This window comes from Eulemur rufifrons, chromosome 7, assembly GCF_041146395.1.
Source record: "Eulemur rufifrons isolate Redbay chromosome 7, OSU_ERuf_1, whole genome shotgun sequence".
NCBI classification, from domain to species: domain Eukaryota; kingdom Metazoa; phylum Chordata; class Mammalia; order Primates; family Lemuridae; genus Eulemur; species Eulemur rufifrons.
The window spans coordinates 135335834-135363160 of NC_090989.1; the positions used below are offsets into that span (position 1 = coordinate 135335834).

Consider the following 27327-nt stretch of genomic DNA (forward strand, 5'->3'; position numbering starts at 1 on the left):
AATCCTAACACTCTCGGAGGTCAAGGCCAGAGGATCACTTGAGGTAGGGAGTTCAAGACCAGCCTGGGCAAGAGCAAGATCCTGTGTCTACTAAAAATAGAAAAAATTAGCCTAGTGTGATGGTGCAGGTCTGTAGTCCCAGCTGCTCGGAAGGCTGAGACAGGAGGATCGCGTGAGCCTGGGAGTCTGAAGTTGCAGTGAGCTATCATGACGCCACTGCACGCTAGCCAGGGCAAGAGAGTGAGACTCTGTCTCCAAAAAAAAAAAGAAGAAGAGCATGCCAGTGTTTCAATAAATCTTTATTTACAAAAACAAGCAGCAAGCCAAATTTAGACTGTAGGTCATAGTTTGCTGACCATTGTACAAAGTTATATCTTCATTGTATCCTCACTGGTCTGGTTAAAAACCGACTAACAAGCAAGTAGGTATCAATTCTAAACAATGAGCTCTACATTGTGCTAAAGACAAAAAAAAATATGAAAAGCTTTATTCAAGTCTTCAGAATCTTACTACGTGGTTTCAAAAAAAATAAAACATTCATAGAAAATGTCAAAACACTACAATACAGGGGAATTAAGTGCAAAGTTCTCCATTACTACATACCCAGTGGAAAGTGCATAACAATGATGGTAAAGACATAAGGTTCAGCTGAACCATGAAACATCATGATGAATGTTTCATAGAACCATCTTTAGTCCTCCGAGCACTCTAAACACTCTCCCTGGACGCTACCATCCCTTCTTATGGTTTCAAACACCAACTCTATCCTGGCATTATCTCAGCCCAAGTATTGCTCCAAACCTCCAGAAATTTTAGTCATGTGTGTGTTCCACAAGCACTCACCATACTACCTCTAAACTCAAAGTCATTATCTTCATCCCCAAATCTGTTTTTTCTCTTATATCCTTCATCTTGACTTATGGCACCACAATCTTTGCAATTTTCCAAGCCAGAAGACTGAGAGTCACCAAAATACTTCCTTCTCCTTCCACACCCTGCTAGCACCAAGCAAAAACCTTTAGTGTCCCCTATTTCCTGGGCAACTGCTGGGATTGATTCTCTTGAATGCCTGGAAACTAGCTAAGCCCACTGCTCCTCCCATCCCTGTGGTCCTTGATTGTGCTCAAAATATAAAGCCTTCTGTCATCTACCTTTCCAATATCCTCATTTCTGTACTGCTTTATAACTCCTTTCCCCTGAACCAATTTTCCATGGCTCCTCTCCCTCCCGAATTTTCTGCTCTGACATTAAGAACATAGGTTCTTTGGTAAACAGTATTTGTTACCTTCACAAGCTTTCAACACCAAACATTCCCTCCCTGTTGTAAGTGGATATCAATGTGTGGATATAATCCACCCCCATCCACCCACACACACTGGTATCAGAATGATCTTTCAAAAAAAAAATCTGATCATGCTTAAAATCTTTTGTGAGTCCCTGCAATGTTCATGAGAAAATCCACATCTTTATTTAGCACACACAGAGACCATCATGACCTGGATGAAGGTGTTTTATTGTCTCATCTATAAAATACAGAAAATAATAGGGTTACAGTGTAGATCAAATGAGTTAAAACACAAAAATGCTTAGAGCAGGTCTTGGCATATAGAAAGTACTGATCAAAGTTAGCTACACTTTTAACTTGTCATTAACCATCCGCTCTAATTTTCAGGTACTTTCCTTCCTTTGCTCCAATTGTGCCCAACCATGCACATTCCACCCAATTTCGTGCCTCTGTGTCGGAGCACCTTCTGTTTTCACTTGCTCTCTCCCTCAGCCTAGATATCTCCTCTTTCCTCCAGGTTACCTGGCAAAACCCCTCACACTAATTGGGAGGTGTCTGATCTATGCTCCCAGAGTGCCTCATACATTTTTCTACTGCACCACTTACAGCACTAAAATGAAACCAGTGATTTGTCTGTCTGTCTGCTCCCCTAACTAGACCATCGTATCTTAGTCATCTTTGGTTTTCCAACTCCTGGTGCAGAGTCTGGCACCTTGTTTGTTGGGTGAATGAGTTCAGATAACCAAGTCTATAAGTATATAGACTCCTGTCTATATGTAACACTCTTTTACAATAACTCTCGTAAAAGAGTAAATCAGCTTTGAAGACAAACCCAAAAAAATTTACAAGTTTAGTGTCAGGGCTCATTGCTTGATTTCTGTTATCTATTTTACTTCTTTAGAAAATTATGATTTATTTAAGTAAATATCAAATGATTGCAACTCTATTTAAACACAACCTAATAACTATCTGGATATAGTAATACTTTAGAACAATGTTCAGTTCAAGTGAAAATGAATCTATTTTACTCTAGATTCTATTTTGAGTTATTATATCAGGTGATCACAAAACACGTCAAGATCACAAAACATGTCAGTAGCTACCTTTGTTTTACTTGCCTTAAGCACAATTGATTTTAGCAGTCTAATCATTAATTGTACACACAATCTGAAATTGCTCACACAATCTGAAATTGCTAAAAATAGAGTCACCTCAGAGTTTCTTTTTCTAAAAAGGCAGGATGTCAATAAATGCAATAAACAAAAATATTAACAATGTTATCATAAGATTTATATAATTAGATTCTATGCCCAAATCTAGAAGTAATGCAGGACTAAAGATAAGTTGATACACTTCTTTGTTCTAGTTTCATTATATAAACTTAAACAGAAATAATGCCAACCTAACTAATGATATTCAGTTACAATGTAAATAACATGACAAATAGAAATAATAATAAGCATTTGCATCGAGAAAAAGACATTGTCTTTTTCCCCTGTTAGCAATCCTACCTTTTGGAAAGCAAGTCATATTCATGTAAAATCATCAACAGATTTTCTACAATGCTGAGTTCACTTATCTTCTCCCTACATTCTGGACTATAAATTGAAACATATTAATAACTACTAAAAACATCCACATATTTATTAATCCACTTATTTAATATCCTGACTCTCATATTATCTCAGAAGAAGGGACCAAAAAAAAGAAAGGAATCATATGCTGTTTGCTAAAAAAAAGGCAATGATCCAAAGTATAAAGAAATATTTAAAGCTCTTTTATTTAAAATAATCACAATATCTATAGGAGAGTAAATTTTCTCAAAATTTTTTTAAAGGGCACAATGTTTGAAAATGTTTTTATGTTAACAAATACACAGGTAAGAATGAATTAGGAAGGTCAGGGAGATACAACTGCCAAAGAAATATTACGGTAATTTTGAAAGTAGAAGTAACTGAGGGAGAGATGAGGACTAGATAAATATTTCCCATCAGGAAAAAAACTAAAATTTTGTGATTTGCCTTTCAAACTTAAATTTTAAAATGATGCTTTCTTTCCAGGATCCTCTTCAACATATAAATGTTACTTCACACTTATTTTTCACAAAAATGTCTTTACTGAGTAAGTGACAAAGTAACTGATCTATTTTGCATCCTTCCCACCTAAATTGCAATAGTAGCAGAACTGAAAAGTATATTAAAATACACTACTTACCTTTCTGCTAAACTAGTCAGAGCCAGAAGGGAACCTAACAGAACATTTGTATCTCGGGCACCGAGTAAATTTACTAATGTCTGAAAAATGAAGTAAAATAAAGTTTAGTTAATGTTATATAAGTAAAATCAAATTTATTTTATAAATTATATAAGTACTACAAGCTTCTTGAATGGTACAATATTTCTTTCTCAAGATCATAGAAGCTTAATCTTTTTTTTTTTTTTTGCTCAGTATTTTATAATGTATGTGCCTATACAATCAAGGGCAAACTGTATATATGATTTTAGAGCTGCTCTTGTTTTTTTCTTAATGTTGTCCACTAAAATTTTTCCATGACATTAAGTATGTCTTTATAAACATTATTTTTTGTTAATATAATCAAATTATTATATTATGGCTTTACTTATAGAATAATGAAAAATGTTATGCCCTGTCAAGCTTTATGTAATTTCTTTTATTTTTTTATTTTTTGTAGTCTATATAGAGGCTTAACTTGAAAAGAAATTTTATTAAACATTCAAAATATCCAGTTCTTTACAGAGAGCAGGTGTCCATCGCCTCCTTACTTTGGAACTCTTCAGAGTAAGTAGCTTCTTGTACCCTTTCCTTGCCCAGGACAGTGAAAGGGACCAAGTTATACAACCAGCATGGTTCTCACCCTTTCCTCTATTTCCATATGCCAAGCATTCTGCTCTAGCATTTCTGATCCCTCCCCAGGGAGAAGTGGGGAGACTAATGACATAAATTATAACTGTAGTAGCAACCAGCCATTGAGAACTCACTCTGAGGCAGACATTGTGCACTTTCCAAATAATGGAACTATTTTTCAACAAAATGTTGAAACTTTCATTTTTTTCCAAACTAAAAAATATATGTCAACACTATGGAGTATTCCGTTTGCCTCTCAGATTTCTAATTGATGTTGAAAGTGCACCATCGATGCTCTCGATCATCATCCTAAGTAATGGCTTAGCTGGAGATCTCCCATATCTTGTCAGTTGCCTTCCCTGAATCCTCATTAATGCAAAATTTCTTATCTTCTGTCTACATCTTCAGAATCAGAACCCCCTAAAAAGTACACATCCAAAATTTTCCAGGCTAGAACTGCAACTTCTGCAATGACTGTTCAAATGATTTTTCAGTTTCTGTTACGTGGATTTTTCCCCTTCATGATTTCATTTTTTAAATAAAGCTATCATTATCTTTATTTCTCTGATCCTTTCCTCCCTTTCTTCTCTCACTTTTTCTCTTCTTTCTCTGTCTTCAAACATAATGCTTCCCAAACATCATTTTTACACTTTTGTCGTGTCCACCTAACACCTTAGTGCTAACTCAAAAATTGTCTTTAAATCCTAAGCAACAATATCAGTGACTTAGATGGCTATTGAAATGAAAAATGTTGACCTGTGTATCACCTAGAATCATTCCCTAAACCAAGAGCAGCATGCGTTAATGCATTTCAGGCAATCCTGCTCGCATGTACACCGGAAAGCAGCTTCCTGGGACATGAGAACTCAACAGATTATTGAATCTTAGTTCTACGTGGCTATAATCTAAGCAGTTTTGCTGGAAATGTAAATTTAGTCTGTTTTGATTAAAGCTGCATTCATCTATCTTAAAATGTATATTTGATCCATATACTTATAATTCTATACTATCATCGCACGAGGTTGAACCATATGAAATTGCCTGTATTCAACCATTTTTGATCTATAGACAATGGCAATCACATATGCTTTAAACTATATAACCCCATGTGCCACATGGAATTTGTTTATATGTGTACATATATTTTATTTGTTTATTTACATTTATTTATTCATAAACACACAACTAAAGCCAGTTTTTATTTAGCCAGGGCTTTTCAAACAACACTTAAGCAGTAAATTTAGTTAGTATTAAATGACATAGGAAAAAAGAAAAAAGAAAGAGTTCTGGAAAACTTTTTTCTACTGTGTCTCTATTAACTTGTTAGGCTGGTAAAGAATATAAAAAAGTTGGCAGAGATTCACAATTTCAGGCCAGGTTGGCAGGTTTATGAGTTATAATTGCACGTGGCTCTGAACGTCCTCATGTGAACCATTGCCGTATGTAGCAGAAGCATTAACTCTTTCACGGGCCACTCACCTTGTGGGCTCCACTTGTGGTGACCCATTCTCTTTGGTCTTTGATAGCAGCAAGTTTTTGAAAAATATCTATAAAGAAAAGAAATAACTCAGAGAGGGATCCAGAGATTAAAGGGGGCAGGACTCATAGAACCTCAGGTCTGCACTATTGATGGGCCAGCAGAGAAAGGGCAAGGGGAACACAGACAACACAAAAGGAACAATGGAAGGAGGAGGGGCAGGGTTATGTTTTTACTCCAAGAATGCCCCTCAAGCTAAAATAGTACTTATTTTATAGCCATGAATCATGGAAATACCCAAAGAGGCAAACCTCTTCTTCCACTTAAAGCTGAACAAGTTCCTTAACATCATTACAAGTTCAAAGTGAGGCCTATTTTTCAAATATCCTCCCTATAAAGATTTTAACTTATAAAGAGGAGGGAGGGCCAGCGAATGTGATGAACTTTGCAAGTTTCCTTGGCTGAGGGAAATCGGTGTCCTCAAAGAGATTTTCCCATTGCCAGGGCTTGCCACAGACTCTTCTCTCCCTGCACCTGAGAATCAGTGTGCTGCTCTGCAATCATACCGGGGGAGCCAGCCTATCCACACAAAGAAAATGGGCTAGCATCCCACAGCAGAGGTCTGTGGCTCACCAAAACTGGAGGGACAGAAGGTGGAACTAGACAGAACCTCTAAAGACAGATGATTGAGTGACTAGGGAATGTCTCTCACACTCACAGACTGATGTGTGCATTGGATGAGATTTGATGTTGTTCTTGTTGTTTGATGCTCTGATTACTCCAGATTCTATAAGCTTGGTATCATTATTAATCCAATTTTGTAGATATAAATTGAATGGTCACTGGCATTTGAATACAAATCAAAGGAGGCAAAAATATCTTTACCAAAATTTGCTTTTCTGGAAATCTGTCTTGCATTAAATAAATTGTGCTTTTTAAACTAAGAGTTGTAATCTAAAAATCTTCCTTCTGGGTACATTTTGCTATTGCATCTAGCAATTGGTATGGACTCCCAACACCCTGTGTATGGGAACATTCATAAATAAGTATCCTTTGTTTCCTGCTGGAAACACCATACTGCTTATTCTAGCAAGTCCACAAAGTTGGCTGTGTCCCCAGTGACAATGCTTACACGTCATGTTGACCAGCTTGTCCACACTGTGCTGCTCTTCTCCATAGCCGAGGTACTCATTGGCCACAATCTCCATGTACTGCAGGAAGGATCAAACCAACAAGCCATTCAGAAGGGAGAACACCAAAAGCACACAAGCAGGTGAGGGATAAGATTGTGCAGTTCTTAAAATGAGCTGTAGGTGGCACAACAGATTCACCAAATAATCCTCAGTGCTCCTGGGCCTGTTTCACTCAAATGCAAAAAGTGGTTGGGTTTCTGAATTCTTTGCCTTTTCTTTCATGCCATGTAGTTGAGGGAGGGAGATAAAGACTGTATAAAAACTCTGAAGAGTCTCAAAAATGACTTGTAACTGAATAGGTTTCTGGTGTAATTTGGTATCCAAATACAAGACACATATAAGATATAAGATACATAATCTATAGTACCTAGAATTTTAATTCTAACTTTTTAGAATTTTTATGACATATTACATATATTTTATTGACTTGTTTTATAATATCCAAAATTACATCTAACTAACATACACACAGTTAGCAATAATCAGAATAACATGGGTATGGGGTATTTTGATAATTCCCACTGTGGATAATTGAATATAATAATTTAAAAAACAGGCTCAGAGAAATATACATAATTTCTGATATTATAATGAAAGTTAAAGTGAATAAGAAGATCCTTTACAATATAATATTATGAAATATTATTTTATTAAGTGAGGCCAATCTGTAGCCAATTCAAAAATTCTTAAAAACAAAAAGTAAACATAAGTCAAGACCCTAAGAACAAGAATATAATAAAATAAAATAGATTTAATTTTAAATTGCCATAAACTTAATCTTTGATTAATAATTCAGAATAAGTTTGAAGGGCTGCAGGCTTATTATAAAAATCATTCTTTCTGTACACACTGAGCTGTTCCAATTCGATGACATAGCCATAAATTTTGTTTTATTGTATTAATAAATGCTCAGCATATATCTTCATCTGCTTACCCTCCCCCAGTAGTTAGCAAAGCAGCAAAATAAATGAAGTCAAGATCATTCCTTACTTTGTCACTTATGTATCAATATTTTAGTGAACACAATAATTCTTTTTGTGTGTCAAAAATTTTTCAGCATCTTTGCAATCAATATTTTCTCCCACCAAATGGTATGTACAACGCTGAAACGTGGGCCTGCCAGCCAACACCTATTTCTTGTAATCATTAACTCAAGACATGTGACCTTTTTTAGCACTTTCTTATTTCAACAGACTGGGTAAAGTGAGCCTGATTAGCCAGAGCAAAATGTCACAGGTCCCTCCCTGCTCTGTGAGTATCATGCCTCATGTTCACAGTTACCAACCCGCCTGCTCCTCCTTGAGGCAGGCACAGCATAACATAAAAAAGCCATCTTCTGTCACACATCTATTTAATTCTTTCCCAGAGCATGACACAAAATGAAAACGCAAGATTAGCCACCACAAAAGGAATCTTACCTGAGCAAGGTTTCCAATCCCACCCAAGCTATGGAGTATTTCCTAATAAAATAAAAACAACAGAACACATATAAAAGACGAGGGTGGAGGGGAAAGTATATTTTATATGCAAGTTCTCTACTAAGTCATAAGATTTATAATTAGTTTTTGAAGGTCCACACTCTAACAGAAATATGGAAAATTTAGTGTTTGTCATTCATACTACATTTAAGAGAAATTTTGAATAAATATGAAAGTTGGGTTGAGATTAAGAGAATGAATATGTGCTCAGAATTGCAGCCTGTCTCCTCATTCCTCTTACTTCCTCCTATGGTATCATAAAATGTTAGAGCTGGGAAGAGTTGTTATATTTCATTCATTCAACTCTCTGATGTTACAGACAAGGAAAACCAAGGCCCGGAAAGGTAAACTATTTTGCCTAAGTGAAGAGCCTGGATGAGAATAGCATTACCATCACCATCTCCCAGGAACTTCCTCGAGGTCTTTGCCTCGTGTGGTCCATGGACCAGCAGCATCAGTATCACCTGGCAGTTGATCAGAAATGCAGAACTCCCCAGCCACCCCAGACCCGCTCATGCTCTGACTTTGAACGAGATCTCCAGGTTAGCAGCACATACAGAACAGTTTGAAAAGCACTGAGCGCTGCTCTAGTAGACTACAGGGCTTCTCCTTAAAATTATTATAATGTTCTTATTAATCCCATATTCTAACCAATGTGAGGATCATCTTTGCACAGTGTCTCCTGATAAAGGACTTTAAATCTAATTCCCAGTAAGTAGACACTTTGATGCACTTCTGTAGCTGCTCTGAAAGTGCTAATTAGAGAAGAGAAGAGGTGGGAGGTTGAGGCTGTGAAAGGGACCAGTTTGGAACTCAACTAAGCCTAAGTGTTCTTAGTTTATCCACATTGGCATTTATCTGCAGGCAAATGTTTTCAGGTGGCCCTAATCTACTTAATAAAGCTGTATTGACATCTCTCTCCTTACTTAACATGCACACAAGGAAGTTATTTGAAATACAAACACTAGCCATCGTTTCAGTTCTGGGAAAGCACAGGGACGACGAATACATGGACGTGAGTACATGAACAGGGCAGAACATGGTGTTCTGACATGAAACCGACCGAGTGGACAGGCTGGGGAAGAGGCACAGGTTCCGAAGGCCTCCTGAGTCACAGTTTCCTTACTCTGTGTGATGTAAAATTGGAAACACTGAACATACTCATCTCTAAAGTAAATAAAAAGGAACATTTAGAATTCAGTTCATAATAGTTCTATGACTACCTACTAATTTGAAGCTCATCAATGCTATTCACTCTAGAAGAGCTATAATTAAAGAACATAAGAATATTGTATACATCAACCCTATTTATAGTAGAATATTTTATACATATAAAAATAAAAATAACATTTAAGGCCACTTATATATATTCAACAGATATTTTTTTCATTCTTGCTAGGTAAAAGCCCTTGGTTAGGCTCTGAAGAGGACACAAATATGTAGATAAGCTTTAGGCGAGCATAAGGTAGTTATACAAACAGCTAGAATTTAAAAAAGTATAAGTGTTATGATGCACCAGAGAGACACCTCATTTCCTGCTGAGAGGACTGAGGAAAACCTCATGTGGGTGGTGGTCTCTGAACAGGGATTGGAAGGATGGATGGATTTGCTGAGTAGAGACGAGAAATAGGGAAAATAAAGGAAACTCCAAGCTAAGAGAACAGTAGGCTCAAAGGTACACAGAAATTGTACAGAGAAAACATCAAGACATTCTGTAACTCTGAGAGAAGCAGCTCCATAAGTTTATGAAAGTCATTATTGGGAAAAATATTAGAAAACTAGGGTGGATCAAACTTTAGGAGGACTTACATGTGACCCTGAATTTGAACTTCTTCATGTAGATCATGAGACCCAGTGAAAACGTGTGAGCAAAGGACTGGCCAGAACCAGCTGTGAGGACTTCCATCTAGTCTTAAAATGGACTGGACAAGGAAGAGACTGTCACCTGGGAGCCCAGTTGGGAGTCGGTGGCAGTGAAAATAAGAATGGAGAGAAAGGGATAGTCTTTCAAGTGATATGACCAACTGGGCATGAGGACAGACTGGAAGAAAAGGAGCAAAGCAGAAGACACCAATCTATTTGAGCGTGGGTGATTGGGGATAGTGACATAAATAACAGACACGGGGGGGGGGGGGGCGGCGGGCAGAGAAAAGACTGGATTAGAGGAGAAGACTCAATTTTGAACACGCCAAGGTGCTGATGGGATGTCTGGGTGAAAAAAGGTACAACGGGCCATGGAAAATGCGGTAAGGGCAAGACATTGAAATCTAGGAGTCGTTCACATGAAGGAGATTCAAATTTAAAGCTTTGGAGTGGGAAGACACCAAGGGAGAGAATAATGTTTAAATGATTGGTCATGGTAATGTTATTTTTAGATGTAAATCATGACAAGAAATTTATCTATCCAATAATATTAACAACATGGGAGTAAGTCAAAGTTTTCCAAGCTATGTCCTAGAAACAGCCATTTTATTTTGCACAGTAAATGGGATTAGGCATTCTACAAAAAAAGAAAGAAAGAAAAGAAAAAGAGCTTTATGCTCAAATCAGCTTGGGAAATGCTAGGTTAAACAGAGTTTAACGAACTCTCCTCAGAGCCTTTACTATGCTACTGTGCACTGTAAGTCTCCAAGGGGGAAAGTTAGCATGCAGATTTTCCTAAACATCACTAACCAAAGCACACTTCTGTTCACAGAGCACATATTACTCATGTGGAATACAATTTGAGAAGTGCTGCTATAAAGTATAGGAATGGGAAAGAGACTTTCTCACTCAGAGAATTTCATTGTTAAGTACTCAAAAATTTAACCTTGGTTTATGAAATGAACACATTCCCTCCATGTTCCTAGGGAGAGTGAAGCAAGGCCAGGAGACTGTTCACAGACCCACGGTGTTCCTTATATTTCCTTTCCTTATACCAATAAGACTGCACTAACCCGAGAGCGTAAACTGAAGAAAACCATGACTACAAGATATGTATACACTGGAGCATAAGAGTTCTTGCTACTGATCTGAAAAGCAAATATGACTGTAATCTCAGATTCCAGTAACACCTCCTGTGTGCCCTTTTAAACCTCGGCATCTTCTCCCCATACAGGCCAGAGGGTCAGAAAACTGCATTCTATACTTCTGAGGCTAATAACCTGGAGAAAGTTCCCTAGTCAATCTGAACTTCAGTTTAATCTATAAAATATGAACAATGTCCTTGTTCTGCTTACTCCCTTTTTCCTTTTTTTAAAAAAAAAATTGATCCAATAATATAGTATTGGTAAAAAGTATGTTTTAAAAAATAGAAGCCAAGCACACTGGTTCATGGCTATAGTCCCAGCTATTCAGGAGGCTAAGGCAGGAGAATCACTTAATCCCAGAAGTTCAAAGACAGCCTGGGCAATATAGTAAGACTCCATAACTAAAAAAAAAAAAAAGTGGAACACCTTATGCCAAATGTCAGAATGGGGGGGAGTGTTTGTACACCACTATTTTTACCATGGCCAAAACCATTATTTCCCTTTAGGCATCTTCATCCCAAGCCTACTCAGTAACTAAATCAATGAATGCTGAACACACTGCAATAGATTTTAACATTGAATCACTAACATGACCATTTTACTCCTCGATTCAGAAATCATCAGTGGCTCTACACTGCTTATTCCCTGGTCACAATTTTAACACCACTCTATGGACTGGCCTTTACTTATCTTTCCAGGTTTATAATAGTAAGTACTCTTTTAAAAGGTTTGGTATATTAGATTCGTAAAGGAGTAAAAGGGAAACACAGAGATGCTTCTATAGCCTCCTACCCTGAGTCTGAGGAAATATGGTGCCATTAAAAGAATCAGGAGTTGATTCTGAAGGTTCAAGGATGAAGGGAAGAATTGAAGAGCTCCATTTTAAAGTTATTGAGTGTAATGTGCTATAATAGTGATTCTCAAACTTTTGGTCTCAGAACTCCTTTATCCCATCAAAAATTACTGAGAACCCCAAAGAGCTTTTGTTTATATGGGTTACAGAGTAGTGATTTATATTTATATCATTAGAAATTGAAAGTGATACATGTTAAAAACACAAGAATGCACAAGCACATGCCCCATCAGCTACCAGAGCCATGATGTCATCACATGTTGTGTGGCACAGGGAAAATTCCACGGCAGATTTGTAAGAGAGTGACAGTGGAAAGACAAATAACATCTTGACAATATTTTGAAGATAATTTTGAACTTATGGAACCCCTGCAAGGGTCTCAGAGACCTGTAAGCATTCCATGGACCATACTTTGAGAACGACCACACTACTGGGTCCTTGAGGTGGCTGACTAACATATCTCTGGAAATTTGGAACTTAAAGGGGAAAGTTTGAGTCTGAAAATATGGACTTGTGAGCAAAGAACAAAAATAAATGATAGCTGAAGCCAAGAGCTGGGAAGATATTGGAGAAGACGATAAACGGAAGAAAAACTTTGAGGAAGGTTAACATTTAAGAAGACAAGATTAAGAACATCAGCATGTACAAAATACCCCAAAAATGCTGAATAAGAACTAGAGGTTCTCAGGATCAGTGAAGGCAAAGAGAAAATGTAGTAAAGGTTGTCTACTGCTAAAGAGAGGTTGGAGAATGTAAGGACTAAGAGAAGGCAACTCAATTCAACCATCTCTTTTTTATTGTTTCTAATACAAGTGCAGTTTGGGAGCTTTTAAGATTTTCTCTTCATCCTTGATAAGCAATGCGCTATGGCTTCACTATAATGAGTCCAGGTGAACATTTATCTTTATCCTCCTCGGAACTCCAACTGCACTTGAAATCTCAGTACTATGCCCATCTTTAATTCTGAAAAAATTCTTAGCAATTACATCTTCAAAAATGGCTTCTCAGGCATTTCTTCTAGTCTTTTCTTGCTGGAGCCACCCTTAAGTATATACTGGAAGCTCTGTGTACTGGCAGGCAAGATCCAGTCTACAAGCCACCAGTTTGCAACCTCTAGGTCAAGGAATGAGAGGCTAAGGTGTGGCGCAGTATGGTCTATTTAGATGGCTTCCAGAGAGAAACTTGTGCATGGAATTCAATGTGCAAGTTATGCAATACAGTAAGTAGTTCTGATGGAAAGAAAGTGGATTCATGAAACATAGCCTAACCTTTAAAGAAATGTAGTAATGAAGGTAAGAAAAAGACTTAAAAAAGAATAACTGGATCAGGAAAAGGAGATTTTTTATGATAACAGAAAATAGAAAGGGAACCACTGACACTATAAAAAAAGGGAACAGGTGGAGGGATAAGCCTTGGCAAGGAGAAGGAATATCACTTCTGAAATAAGAAGGAAGTAAAGTTGCAGGATAATCCAAATATTTCAAACAACAAAAAGCAGAAAATAAGAGAGCTCCCACTGAGATAGCTCCAGTCTTCCCTGTAAAACAGACAATGATGATGTAATTTGATGAGACCAATGGGGACAGGAGGGGACTGGGGTGAGAGAAGTGGAAATGGTTTAGAACAGCCACTTATGGACCCTGCAGTACTGATTCAACAAGAGAGGACAGGAAAGCATAGCAATGGCAAAGGCTTGCTGAGACTCACTGGCGTTAAGTCATAGTAAACCCCAGCATAGCTTTGTGACTTGGGCCAACAATTCTTGGCAACTCAAGACGTTAAACAACTGCCTGAGCACATGCTCTTCTGTGTGAAGAGTGCCAGGGGGAAGAGACTCAGAGAAAATTCCCTTCTGTGGAAAGACTGGCAATCAGGGGATATTAGTTTAATATGTGTTTTATAAAATGTGTTTATAAAATCTCATAAACAAAGTAGTCACTGAATTCTTTCCTTTAGAGGGCAATACAATCAACCCTGTTCCAATCCATCAAGAACTAGATTAAGAAAGGCAGTACTCTAGATGGGAGATCAGCAGAGTAGGGCACCATTGTCATCGGTTTTCTGAACAAACAGAACATCTCTAGAGCAAATATTTTGCTAAGTCCTACAAGTCTGAAAACTGGATCTTCCTCCTTGAATACTTTCATTAACATTACACATATAATGTTTTCATCCAAACTAAGACAAATCAAGGAGTAAAGAAGGGTGCCATTAACAATTAAGTAGGAACAATGAGCACATACTGAGACTGCTCCCGGCAAAATCAAACATATGGCCCAGCCTTATATATGACCCACACAGAGTTGCAAAGAGCAGCTCAGAAATGTGTGGAACACACAGTTCTATATGGTTGGTCATGGGAAAAAAGGACGTTACCTACTCAGAAAATTGTGAGCAACCAGGACAGAAAGCTGTTTGGAGAATGCCCAGAGTTACATATGCAAACGGGTGTGGTTAGCTAAACAAACTATAGTGACACAAGACCAGGTGAGAGTGTAGTATGAGGAAGGAGGTGATTCTTCTAATGGAAAGATGTGTAGTGACCACGAATGCCAGAAGACTCGATTCAGAGCAGGCTTTGTAGCTCGTTGGTACCAAAACACGTTCTGAAAAAGATGGCTATTTTTCCAAACTTGGCACTTACAGGAAACACATTGACTCAAGACGTCATCAACAAAATTGAATCCAAAATAAAAGATCTGAGTGGTCTGAGCTTCCTTATAGCTTATGAGGACAGGGCATAAAGGGAGATACTTCTTAGGAAAAATAATAATCTGTGAAAATTACAGAAGCATGCACGAATAATGAGAACCCTCCTTATATATTTAACATCAGCAAACAGAAACAATGATCCATAAACAATCTTGAAGCTTTGAGGAAATGATTCTCAAACAGTGGTTCCCTGACTAGCAGCATCACCTTCACCTGGGAACTTGTTGAAAATGCATGGTTTCAGGCTCTACCCCAAACCTAATGAATCAGAAACTCTGAGGGTGGCCCCAGAAATCATTAAGTCCTCCAGGTGTTTCTGATACACAATAAAGTTTGAGAGCTGCTGGTTTATGCAATCAGTTATTTATGTACCAGCTGAGACTGGTAGAAAACACTTTCTAGGTCCAGATAAAATATTAAGTAAGCTTTTCTTTAAAGCCTCACTGCTAAAGCACTAAGTCCTTGTTACTCAAAGTGGGGGCCATGGAACAGTAGCAACAGCATCCCCTGGAAGCTATTAATAGTTAGAAATGAAGAATCTTGGGTCTCAGTTTACTACTGAATCAGAATCTGCATTTACAAAATCCCCAGGTGATTTCTGTGCACATTAAGGTTTGAGGAGCACTAAACTAGAAGCAGCACATCAACCTAACTAAAGAGAGAAGGGAAAGATTCTTGACCTCAATGCCCTCCACTGAGAGAAGTGGGAAACCGCTTGTTCACCTCTAATTGAGAGTCTTAGGCTAGAGGTTGAGAAGGGATGAGCTCTGGAGCAGCTACTAAAGCTGCAGGTCCTGCCTTTCCCACTGGCTGCCCTTGGAGCCATAAGAGAAGGCCCCCACTTGTCACTGCTGACTTTGACCTAGTGAACTGTTTGGCTTTCAACATGCTTGAAGATGTGGCCAAGTGTACACCTCCTTGAACTGTGAATGGTTTAAAATGACAGGTAGCAAGGAAAACATAGACCAAAAGTTCAATCCACTTAATCTCATAAGTAACATAGTAGAAACATACAGATTTTTTGTCCCCATTAAAACACTTCTCTCAAATCTTTTTAAATAGTAGATAAGATACTTCCCAAATATGGAAGCTATTGAGTTGTGAAAGAGAAAAACAAAGTTAATAAAGACTGCTTCAAAGAAAAACCCACCTGTATTTCATTTCATCTTTATAACAAGTAAAAAAAAAATTATTTTTCCAACCAACCTGGTAACATGGATCCCTCATTAGTAGCCTCAGACAGATTAACACTCTCAGAAAATGAATAGATGGGGCTCGATTAACCCACTCTCTGAAAGAAGAAAACAAAAGAATATGGTCATGTCTAAAACCCCAAGGTGACAGTTCATGAACAGTGCAAGACCATAAAAGAGTATAAAGAACACATAAAGGAATGAGCAATTCTTTTATTTGCAATGAGGCCTGTTACTTGGTACTTGAACACTTGACCCATTTTAATTCAAAACATTTAAACCATCTTTGTCACTATGAAGCAGAGCCCCCCCCAACTTACTTAGTTTATGCTAAGTAATGTTTCATGGTACACCCAGATCAAAAGAAATAGCTAAAAGTTCCAAAAATTAGTTAGGTCCAACTTAATAATAATTATGTCCTAACAACTTACTATCCATTTGAAAACATAATATGCATACATTAAAGTTATTTTCATAACTACACCTATTTATTAATGGGGTGTGTGCACCTGTGGACATGAAACAACTTCTCAAGCCTAGGAATCAGATTGGACACCACCATCCCCGTTTCCTCTTCCACCTGATTTTCATAGGATATTTGCTCTCTATCACAGCAACCGCTGAAAACCCAGCTTCAGAAAGATATGCCATCACGTAAAGGAAGGTGGTAGGATCTAATGTTGAAATCATTAAGTACCTTGAGTAGTTTGTGCTGTGTCTGATGGATGTTGAGTAACACTGTGTTTTCCTTGAAAATTTAAAATATCCCACGCTGCCCCTGAGAGTTCTCTGCAGCCCCAGAGCAACTTTGGTGCTCAGTTTGGGAAACACAGTGATAAAGGATTTTTTTAGATCAGTTTCCTCAGAAGCAGACCCTGAGGTGAAGATTAGTGTGTACAAATTAACAATTAAGGACATGCTCTCAGGAGAGATCAGTAAGAGAGTGGGGGAATAGGAAGGGGAAGGGGAGGAATCCAAGCAGGCATACAACCTCAGACCAAGCCTGGCCTCAGCCTGGCTCTGCGGTGGGGCTCAGAGTTGTCCCATCTGGAGGCAAGGACACCGGGCTTTCATATTACCGGAACTGTTGCCAGTGGCTGAGCTAAAGGCACGGGAGGAACCGAGGGCACAAATTTCCAGGCGCTCTCACTGGCTCCCTGTGCCGGCAGGCAAAGCGGACTCAAGGAGGCTGAGGTCAGTGCTGGCGCTGTTGGACAGGAAAGCGCCAAAACCAACAGGGCGAGGACCTGAGGGTTCTGGGCAAAGCACCAACATCATCCTACAGCTCTATATTGAGACTCAGCAGAACCCTTTGAAATCAAAGTCACAGTCACTGGAGGAGTAATATTATGACAGAATCTGAAGAGTATTTACTAAAAGTCAAGCACAAAGGCAACTACTGAAACCAGGCCTGTTTGGAGGGGGGAACAATCTGGATTTTTGCTGCAAACAATGACTATGTCCAATATTCAAAACACCATCAGCAGATTTCTGAAAAACCATTTATCACTTCACTGCCATCAAATGATATAAGTACCCACGTACCCACTCAAGTGCATTTTGAGAGGTTTTTAAATTATATTTCTTTAGCAAAGAATGATTTAGCTGCATCCTTTCAAGGACCTTTAAAATAAAGATAATTGCCAATTTTGTTGTGTTGTTGAAGGAACTGGACAATGCCCCAAATCAGAGGAGATCACAGGGCCTTGCACCCAGTAGCTACTCAAATATGCATCGATTGACCAATTCTATGATTTAAACCAGTGTTGTAAAGGTAAGTATATATGAGTTCCAGTTTAGGTACCTTTCACTTAATGGATTAAAACCTAAGGGAGCACAGCAATCAACACAGAACCCTTCCAATTACATGCCTTTATAAGCTCAGAAGCTCAGGTTAGCTCAGAAGTAGGAAGACAGGGTGGGGTAGTCTATGCTCTTTGGTGACAACTATCATCCCTTCCCCGCCTTCCTGAGCCACAGCGAACAATTTCTATTTTGTCTCTCAGCTGTACTGTGACCAGTTAGAGCCAGTAGTAAATGCAGTCAAAATGTTAAAGCTTTTCAGCTGGCTCCCAATGTTGCTCCATACGCTGTAGAGTGTGCAAGATGCAAGGTGCCTTTCACATCAGTTTCTGAGGACACTTGTACCCAAAGAGTTGGAACAACACAGCCCAGACTGAGCCTAGAACCCACAGCTTCCTCAATCTCAGTTTGATAGTCAGCATGTCTGAAATTGATGTTGTGAGCTTCCCCACAAGCCAGATCTTCCCAGTTTTCCAATGACCACACCCTTGGTGGTGTTCTTGCCTTTTCCATTTCTCTCATATCCTTCGTCCAATTCTTCAACAAATTCTGCCAGCTCTACCTTTAAAATATCTATCTCCACAGTCTGACCAGTTCTCACCACCTCCTGCACCACTATCCTGGTTCAAGCCACCATGATTCTTTGCTTGAACTATTGCAAAAGTTTCCTATCTGGCACCCTGGCTTCCATCTTTGCTCTCTCCCACCTGCCAAGGTGATCCTGTACAAACACAAGTCAATTCATGCCACTCCTCTGCCCAAACCATCCAATACCCCGTCACACTCAGAATCAAGCCAAAGTTCATACCATGGCCCACAGGCCCCACAGGAGCTGGCACCACATCATACCCCTGGCCCCATCTCCTTCCACCATCCCTTGCTCACTCCCTCATCGCACAGCTGGGCCAGAGCCAGGGCCTAAGGTGCTCCCCATGACAGCCTTATAGCTTTTTAACACTTCCCCGGAAACTTGCAGAGAATCAGAAAGATGTTCTCTGATGTGACATGAGGCCAGGTTCCTGCAGTTGTTCCAACCACAGCACATGTTGTGGTGCAGAAGTGGCCAGGACAGCACAGATTGGACTTCTGGGGTAAAAAAGGCAGGCTGAGTACTGTTGAGCACTGGAACTTGCTATTGTGGGTGCTGCCTGTCATTACCCACAGAAGGCAGTCCCAGCCAGGTGACACTTGCCTCATACTGCCCTCCAAGCTAGTCCAACAATGATGCTTGGTGCACATTTTAACAAAAGCCTGAAACACAAAGTGCCTGCTATTACATATTTAACCCAGAAAAATTGAGGGAGATAATGGAAGCTATTCCAGATCAGAGTCCACATAATTTTTTTATTTCAGCATATTACAGGGGTACAAATGTTTAGGTTAAATATATTGCCTTTGCCCCACCTGAGTCAGAGCTTCAAGGGTATCCATCTCCCAGATGGTGCGCTCTGTACCCATTAGGTGTGAACATACCCAACCCCTCCTCTCTCTTCCCTCCTCCCACATGCCTGACACCCGATGAATGTTACTATTATATATGCAGATAAGTGTTGATCAGTTAATATCAATTTGATGGTGAGCACACGTGGTGCTTGTTTTTCTATTCTTATGATACTTCACTTAGTAGAATGGGCTCCAGCTCTATCCAGGATAATACAAGAGGTGCTAGATCCCCATTTTTTTTTGTAGTTGAGTAGTATTCCATGGTATACATATTCCACATTTTATTAATCCACTCATGTATTGATGGGCACTTGGGTTGTTTCCACATCTTTGCAACTGAATGGGAGAAAATATTCACATGCTACACATCCGATAATGGGCTGATAACTAGAATCTATATAGAACTCAGGAAAGTCATCAAGAAAAAAATCAAACAACCCCATTAAAAAGTGGGCAAAGGACCTGAATAGAAACTTTTCAAAAGAAGACAGACTTATGGCCAATAAACATACAAAAAACGCTCAACATCAAAACTACAATGCAAATTGCAGGGAAATGCAAACCAAAACTACAATGAAATATCACTTAACTCCATTGAGAATGGCTTTTATCAAAAATTCCCAAAACGACAAATGTTGGTGTGGATGCAGAAAGATAGGAATACTCATACACTGCTGATGGGACTACAAACTAGTACAACCACTGTGGAAAGTACTATGGAGATACCTCAAAGAGATACAAGTAGAACTACCATTTGATCCAGTAATCCCATTACTGGGCATCTACCCAAAGGAAAAAAAGACATTCTATAAAAAAGACATCTGCACTCGAATGTTTATAGGAGTCCACACAATTTTTCCCACCCTCCCCCACCTCCACAGCTGAGCTGGTTGTGTATGCAGCAAGTATACATTAAAGATCTGCCCCTGGTCAAGTGGAGCAATTACTTGAGCTATAGATTCAAGCTATCCATTGCCTGGCTTGTCCCATATTGATCCTTGTCCTCTGGTGGTAGAATTCAGCTTTGTCTCCTGTATGGGCCTTTGAAATTCAACTCTTTCCCCAGAGCTGCACATCTCAGACCAGAGTGCATGAGACTCATCTCCCTGGAAGGCAGGATGAACATCTGTAGTCATTGCCACTGGATGTGCTATCCCCCCACCTAGCCCACTTACACTCCATTCTAAGCCACTTGACATTCATTTTCCTACAAATGCTTATCTCATGGGAAGCGGGTTGATAAATATGCTATTCCCATAGCCTTATATTCCCAGGGATGTTTGAGTGCTTCTTATAGATTAGAGCCCCCAGCAGAGGCCTGGCTCTGCAGAGAAGTGTTGAGCAAGATGTCCCAAGAGCATCACTGGCTGAGAGTCACTCTTCCTGCCATCACCGAGACTCCTGGCAGGAGCTGCCTGACACAGTTGCCATCAATACCACAGCCCCTCTTCTGGCCCAAGCACCTTGTCAGTGACCCCTTTGCCATGGGGACAAAATCCAGTTTCTTCTGAAAATAGAGTCAGGGGACAACCAACCCCAGAACTGCCAGCCAGGCAGAATTATCTGAGGCCACACTAGTAACTGTACCATGGTTCATCTTGACTTCAGATGGTAAATACCTTGTATTAGAAAAAAAATGGCAAATTTGAAATACATTTTGAATTCAAAACAATTATTTATGGGAATACTTATAAAATTATGGTTATACTAAAGCTCCTAATACAGACAGAATAGCTTTAATCTTTATAACTAGGGAAAGGGCACATGACAAGTTTCCCTTTCAGGTGCTGGGGTTAGCTAAAGATAGCATGTAGCCTGAACTGCAGTGCAAGGAAACATCCCAAAGATCTCTCAGAAATAATGATCAGGTTGCAACAGCTGCTAGCAACCTCATGACGTTGAATGCTGATTACTTTTAATTATTTAAGAGGAAAAGCCATGCGACATTTTAGGAGATGATTCATGCTACAAATATTTGTATGCTTGGTATTTTTCCTGTTAGCTATATACAATCTTCATGAGGAACGTTCATGACCTTTCCAATGTTTTTCCATATTAAAATAAATATGAAAAGGTTTTTTTCTATTTCCTCCCCACCTCCCAAGAAAAAAAAAGAACAATTCCAGAATAGATTTTTTTTTTACTAGTAAAGGAGTGTAAATAAATGAAGAATTCCAGAAAAGTCTCAAAGTTAAAAGTTCTGTTACAAATAAATAGCATTTTTTTTGTTTTGTTTTGCAATTTGGGGACTGAAGCCCAAAGCTATTAATATTTCTACATGATTCTGGCCTCTGCTGTTATAAATGTAAATAGAATTCCTGGTGTCTGCGTTCTCTGGCTTCTCCTCTCTTCACACTGACCTCAGAAAAAGCAGTTGTTCCCTCCTGGCTCCCAGCCCTTAACCCCCCACAAGGACGTGGCACATGGGATGGACTGCTGGTATTCAAGGGGAATTGTATGCTCTGTAAGACAATATATACTTTTGTTTGCCAATAGCTGGGGGACTAGGAAACATACAACTTAGTGTAACCAGAGAGTTGTAGAGAACAATAGTGACATATGGGTGCCTTTATTTTATTGATCCAGCAACTGTGGCCTGGAGGAGCTGAGTGACTAGCACAAGGCTGCACATAAGTAACAGGGCTCTGGGTGCCTGACTCCCAGGCCAGTGCCCCTACCTCCCTTTCCTCCACCTACACAAGGGGATGACTGAAGAGAAGGTGATTCTGCAAATATGCTTAACATGGGAACAGGAGCCTGCGGCGGAGTGGCATGGGGGTCCTTTGAGGCAGCCCTGAATAACTTGTCTGCAAAGATAGTGTTTCCCCGGAGGCTATGTCTCAATATAGCAGCTACGCAGAAGCAAATTCATGAGCGGGCAAATATTTATCCCCTCTTGTGACTGAACTTATGCCACTGCTTTCACAGGACTATTAATACATGGCATATGATCAGCTCCCACGGCCTCTGTCCATGACGACCTGCCATTTTGCTCTCAGCATCAGGTGCTAGTTTTCTGCTATCAATATGGCACTGGAGACACAGTATTTGAAAAGAGAAAAAAGACAGTCAGGGTTTCCAACTTCTTGCACAGTGGAAGAAACCATTATGTGATGTGAGAGTTCCACGTAAAACTCAGTCACAAAGCTGTGGTATTGTACAATAAAGCTACAGCTACCACAATAAGCAAGAGCCCCAGGAGGTGTGGGGCTAAAAGAATCCACACACTAACACAAATGGCAGAGGCTCCAACTCAGACCCCCATTTGTAACGTGCTTCTCTCTGTCTCTCACGAGGAATGAGTAGCCCTTTCCAGGTTGTAGTACTCTTTCCATTAACACAAAAAACAAAACAAAATACAAAAAAAAAAAAAAATGCCACCTTTGGCTCAAGGTTTAAAAGTAGAGGAATTCAAGGCTGTTTCAAAATAAATAATACCTCAAATTCAAAAGACAGAATCCTATTTTTTTGGATAGTTGAAAAAGTAAAAATTCATATCAAAGTAGATATGTAAAACTTTAAAAAAAAAGAATATGCCTGAAGAAGTTCATCATAGATGATTATTTAAGGAATCTTTACTGATTTGTTTCACTATTCTTAATGGGTCTTTGCTTTTCCCCTGTGTCCCCCACTAAACCTAGCACAGAATGTGCACATAATCTGAAGTCCACCCAGTAGATCATGATGGCCCCTAAAATCAGGATACTGAGTAGAAAGGACTTTCATCTAGGTCTTTCTTCTAGATAATTGATGAAAATTTCAGAATGCTTTCAAATACTTACTCATCACCTGCTATCAGCCAGGCACAGTTATAAGCCCAGGAGTATAGCAGAGGGCAAAACCATGCATTTGCACTCATGAAGCTTACGTTCTGACAATAAACACAAATAAAAATGTGTATTAGGTGGTGACCGGTAAAGAACAATCAAGGTTAAGGATTTATTGGGTACTGGGGTTGCTATTTTAGGATAGTCAGAGAAGGGTTCTCTGAAAAGATTAGCATCTAAGTGCATTGAGAGATTGAGCCATATGTCTAGGTCGGAAGAGCAGAATAGTTAACCATATAGTCCCTGAGGCAGGAGCACTGTGGTCTGTGCAAAGAATAGCAAAGAAGCCCATGGGGCTGGAGCAGAGTGAGCAAAGATAGAATAGGAGTTGAGGTCAGAGAGATAGCAGCAGCCAGAACTTTCAGGGCCTTTTAGAGTAGGAACAGAGATTTTGAACTTTTATTCTGGAAAGTCACTGGAAGGCTATGGGCAGAGGATTAACATGATCTATGATCTGACTGAGATTTTGAAAGGATGCTCTGGATTCAGTGTTGAAAACAGAGTATAGAGACCCAAGTATCAGGGAGTCCAGTTAGCCAAGCAACAGATGATGATAGTTTCAACTACTAGATGGGGAAGACTAAAGCTGAGGTTTTCTCATAGGTTTAGTAAGAAAAATCAAAAGTCCTGTTTTAGGCATGTTAACTTTGAACTGCTCCAAGAAGGAAGAGCCCACCAATCAATATGTGAAACAAAAGATGAATTTGCAGTAAAGGAGACCATACTCAAAAGGTCCAGTCTCTTGGAGCAAAGTTAATAAGGAGATTCAGGGATGAGTGAGCTTTCACAAGAGTGTTTATTGTGGATTGGCTGCTTTTTTTTTTTTTTATTAGAGACAGGGTCTTCTCTGTTGCCCAGGCTAGAATACAGTGACCAATCATAGCTCACTGCAACCTTGAATGCCTGGACTTAAGCAATCCTCCTGCCTCAGTCTCCCAAGCAGTGGGACTACAGGTGCATACCACGATGCCCAGCTAGCTTTTCTATTTTTCCTAGAGATGGGGTCTCACTATGTTGCCCAGTCTCGAACTCCTGGCCTCAAATGATCCTCCTGCCTAGGCTTCCCAAAGTGCTAGGATTACACGTGTGAGCCACCGTACACAGCCAATTGGTTGATTTTTAGCTGTGGAAATGTGGTTTCTGGAATTCAACTGTCACTATGGCCTGGCTCTCAGAAGCTTGTGTACTGACAAGAAACTGTCATTTATTGATTTGGCCCGGTTTAAAACTCATTCTGGTGGCTACTTGTGGCCAAAGAACAATCAGTTCTTTCCTGGAAAGATGGGAACATTTTCATTTGATGCCTATAAGACATCCAAGTGGATGAGTTTCCCAAGAAGCAGTAATAAGTAGTAGTAAATAGAGAACTTGTGATACTTTTCCCTGGTATAAACCTGAAAACAAATTTTAAATGTGCCTTAATTAGTAAAGAACCAGGGAATCAGTGAGGCATAAGAGAAAAGAGTACCACCCAAGACTTCACCTCAGGACCTTGGGCTCAACTTTGCTTCAAGATCTTCAACCTTAACTTCTGAGCTTTTCCATCTATCAAATGAGGCTGAACTAGATTTTCTTCGGGGTTCATGCCACCTCTATAATTTCATGACCTTTTTGCATACACAGTTGTCTCTCAGTATCTGTGGGAGATTAGTTCCAGTACCCCCACCCCCAGAAACCAAAACCAGAGGATTCTCAAGTCCTTATATAAAATGGTATAGTATCTGCATATAACCTACACACATCCTACCGTGTACTCTACATTACTTATAATACCCAATACAATGTAAATGCTATGTAAATAGCTGTTATACTATATTGAGTTTTATTTGTATTGTTTTTTATTGTTATATTGTTTTTGTTTTTTTCCCAAATATTTTCAATCCTTGGTTGGTTAAATCCAAGGATGCAGAACCCCCAGATACTGAAGGCCGATTTTGTGTGTGTGTGTGTGTGTGTGTGTGTATACATTTTAAGTATGAGATAAACCCTAAATAACACTGCATGGGAAATAAAAGTGTAAGAGCTAGATATCTGCTGCAAGTTGTGTGATAGGAAAAAGAGGAATCATTATTTGCTTAAGGACTATCTGAGATCCTAGTTTTTTGAGGCTTATTTTCTTCATGTCTACATTTAAGGTTGTCAAGCTTAGAGTAATGACCTCCATGAGCCCAGAAGATACACTGGGTAGGATCAAGAGATAAGCTGAGAAGGAACCAGATCTCAAAGAACTTTGTGAACCAGCTAAGGAACTGGCTGTTAGCAGATTTTAAATACATAAAGACATGAACCTGAGACTTTGGGGGCCTTAATGAAACTTTCTCTGTATCCATTGCATGGTGCTGACTTGCAGCTCTCTCTCTAAGGAGGTTCTGAACTATCTGTCAGACTTTACCAAGTGACCAGGCTTCTCTTCTCCTTAGCAATGAGGAGTACAAAGGCCCCTGTTGGCCTCTGTCTGATGAGAAAAAGTCACAGAAAAAGCATCTCTCCATTAACCTCATTTGTTTCAAGAATGTTTATTCAAAACACTGAAGAGAGTCTCACTGCATCCTAATCCTAACTTCTGCTCCTCTGATCTCACCTCCCTCTGTGCCTGGGTCTGGATCTGTGATGCTGAGGACAAGGCGAAGCTCAAAAGAAAAAGAGTCACTTGCTTCATAATCTAGGCCCTGGAGTGGACATGGACAACAAATTGCCTGATTACTAAACAAATCACTATATTGATCTTCTTGGTTAGCAGTTTCTATAAAGTTCCCAGAACACTTTTTATAACAATTTCTAATAAGATTGTAATGTTTTCTCCTAGTTCAAGAAGTACACAGTGTAAACATATTCCCCATCTATACTTCCTACAGACTCATTTCCAAAATTCTTCAGGTTTTTAGCAGATATTTCAGGAAACAGGGGGTAAAATAATAAGGATACCAATTTGTTCTTTTCAGAAAAGTCAATTAATTTTTGGTCAAATAAGGTCATATTAAATGAATCAGGTGGGTTTCTTCTAACTAAAATGAGTACCTGGGACATGTTCACCTCTATAAAAGTTATGAGCAGGGGAAGAAGGCTATCTTGGTTATTCTAGAAAAATAGCACCAGAAAGAGGCAAGCTAAGTGTATCCATTTTAAAATAACACCAAATTTCATATTAAAGAGCAGGGGGAAAGATTAAAACATTACCTTAAAAAATAAATTATGAAACTAAGATATATTTTATTTTAAATTTAACAAAATATAAGTTATAACTGCAACACTGCTCTGGTAACTAGAACAAAGCAAGAATGAATTCTGCTAACGTTTTTGGCACATTTTTTTCTGAAAAAGATTCATATAATATGATCCAATGTTCTTTATTCACTTTTGACTTCTAGCATAAAGAGGTTCATTTTTGTGAATCTATCAAAAGGATTCATCATTTTTTCCCAAAGGCCTCTCCTAATCTCTATTATTGAAAACATACCCTTAAAGTAGCACCTTGTCATCTTTTTTGTTAATATTCTCTTCCTCAGCTGGCAAGTGGTCTAATTCCACCAGAGCCTCGTTTTTCAAATTCCACCAGTTCAGCACCATCACTTTCAATAACTTCATGAAATCCTATATCTTTAGCCAGATTTTCAAGTCCATTTCACAAGTAAATTATATTTTACATTATATTACAGTATCTTCACATCAGCAAGGAATGGACCAACAAAGAGTAAGCTCAGAGAAGCAGATATGCAGAAGAGTTATTTGAATAGAGGTCAATTTTGTAAGTGGTCAATTAATTAGAGAATATGTCAATGTTGTGACAACTTTTACCTCATACACAACCTCATAACAACTTGGCCATGTATTCCAAGCACCCCTTGTACTCTCCTGTTCAGGCAAATGAGCTGGCAAAGAGGTGAATTTATTTTCTAATATCAGACTCTACTATAGACAAATGATGTCATGACAGAAAGGAAGGCTGAAGACCAAAATTTGTTTCCATACCTTGCCACACATCAAGATTAGTTACCACTGTGTAACTAGGAGTTACCTCAGGTTCAGGGATATGTTCCCTTGCCCTTTGAGATTTACCATGAGGTATTTGCAGTGTTACCTTTTCTGAGTCTGGATTAACAAGTCTTGTCTAGTTTTGGAGGCCACCTGGCAATTTCATTGCTGAGAATGAGGGAGTAATTACAGGTCGATCTTAGGAAAAGAACCCAGAA

The 27327-nt window shown here is 39.0% G+C and overlaps 1 protein-coding gene across 8 annotated transcripts in view; it reads right to left on the reverse strand.

The window, feature by feature from the left end:
* Positions 1-27327, reverse strand: part of NEK10 (NIMA related kinase 10) — a 205266-nt gene that overhangs the window by 166463 nt on the left and 11476 nt on the right. For 5 of the 8 annotated variants that reach the window (XM_069473321.1, XM_069473320.1, XM_069473318.1 and 2 more), the window contains exons 5-10: positions 16078-16162; positions 8239-8280; positions 6760-6838; positions 5630-5697; positions 3500-3579; positions 2797-2883 (exon numbers count right to left, since the gene is read on the reverse strand). In XM_069473321.1, coding sequence (XP_069329422.1) covers positions 2797-2883; positions 3500-3579; positions 5630-5697; positions 6760-6838; positions 8239-8280; positions 16078-16162 — 441 coding nt within the window. The remainder of the gene's footprint in view (positions 1-2796; positions 2884-3499; positions 3580-5629; positions 5698-6759; positions 6839-8238; positions 8281-16077; positions 16163-27327) is intronic. The other 3 variants (XM_069473325.1, XM_069473323.1, XM_069473319.1) reach the window with 1 other exon arrangement.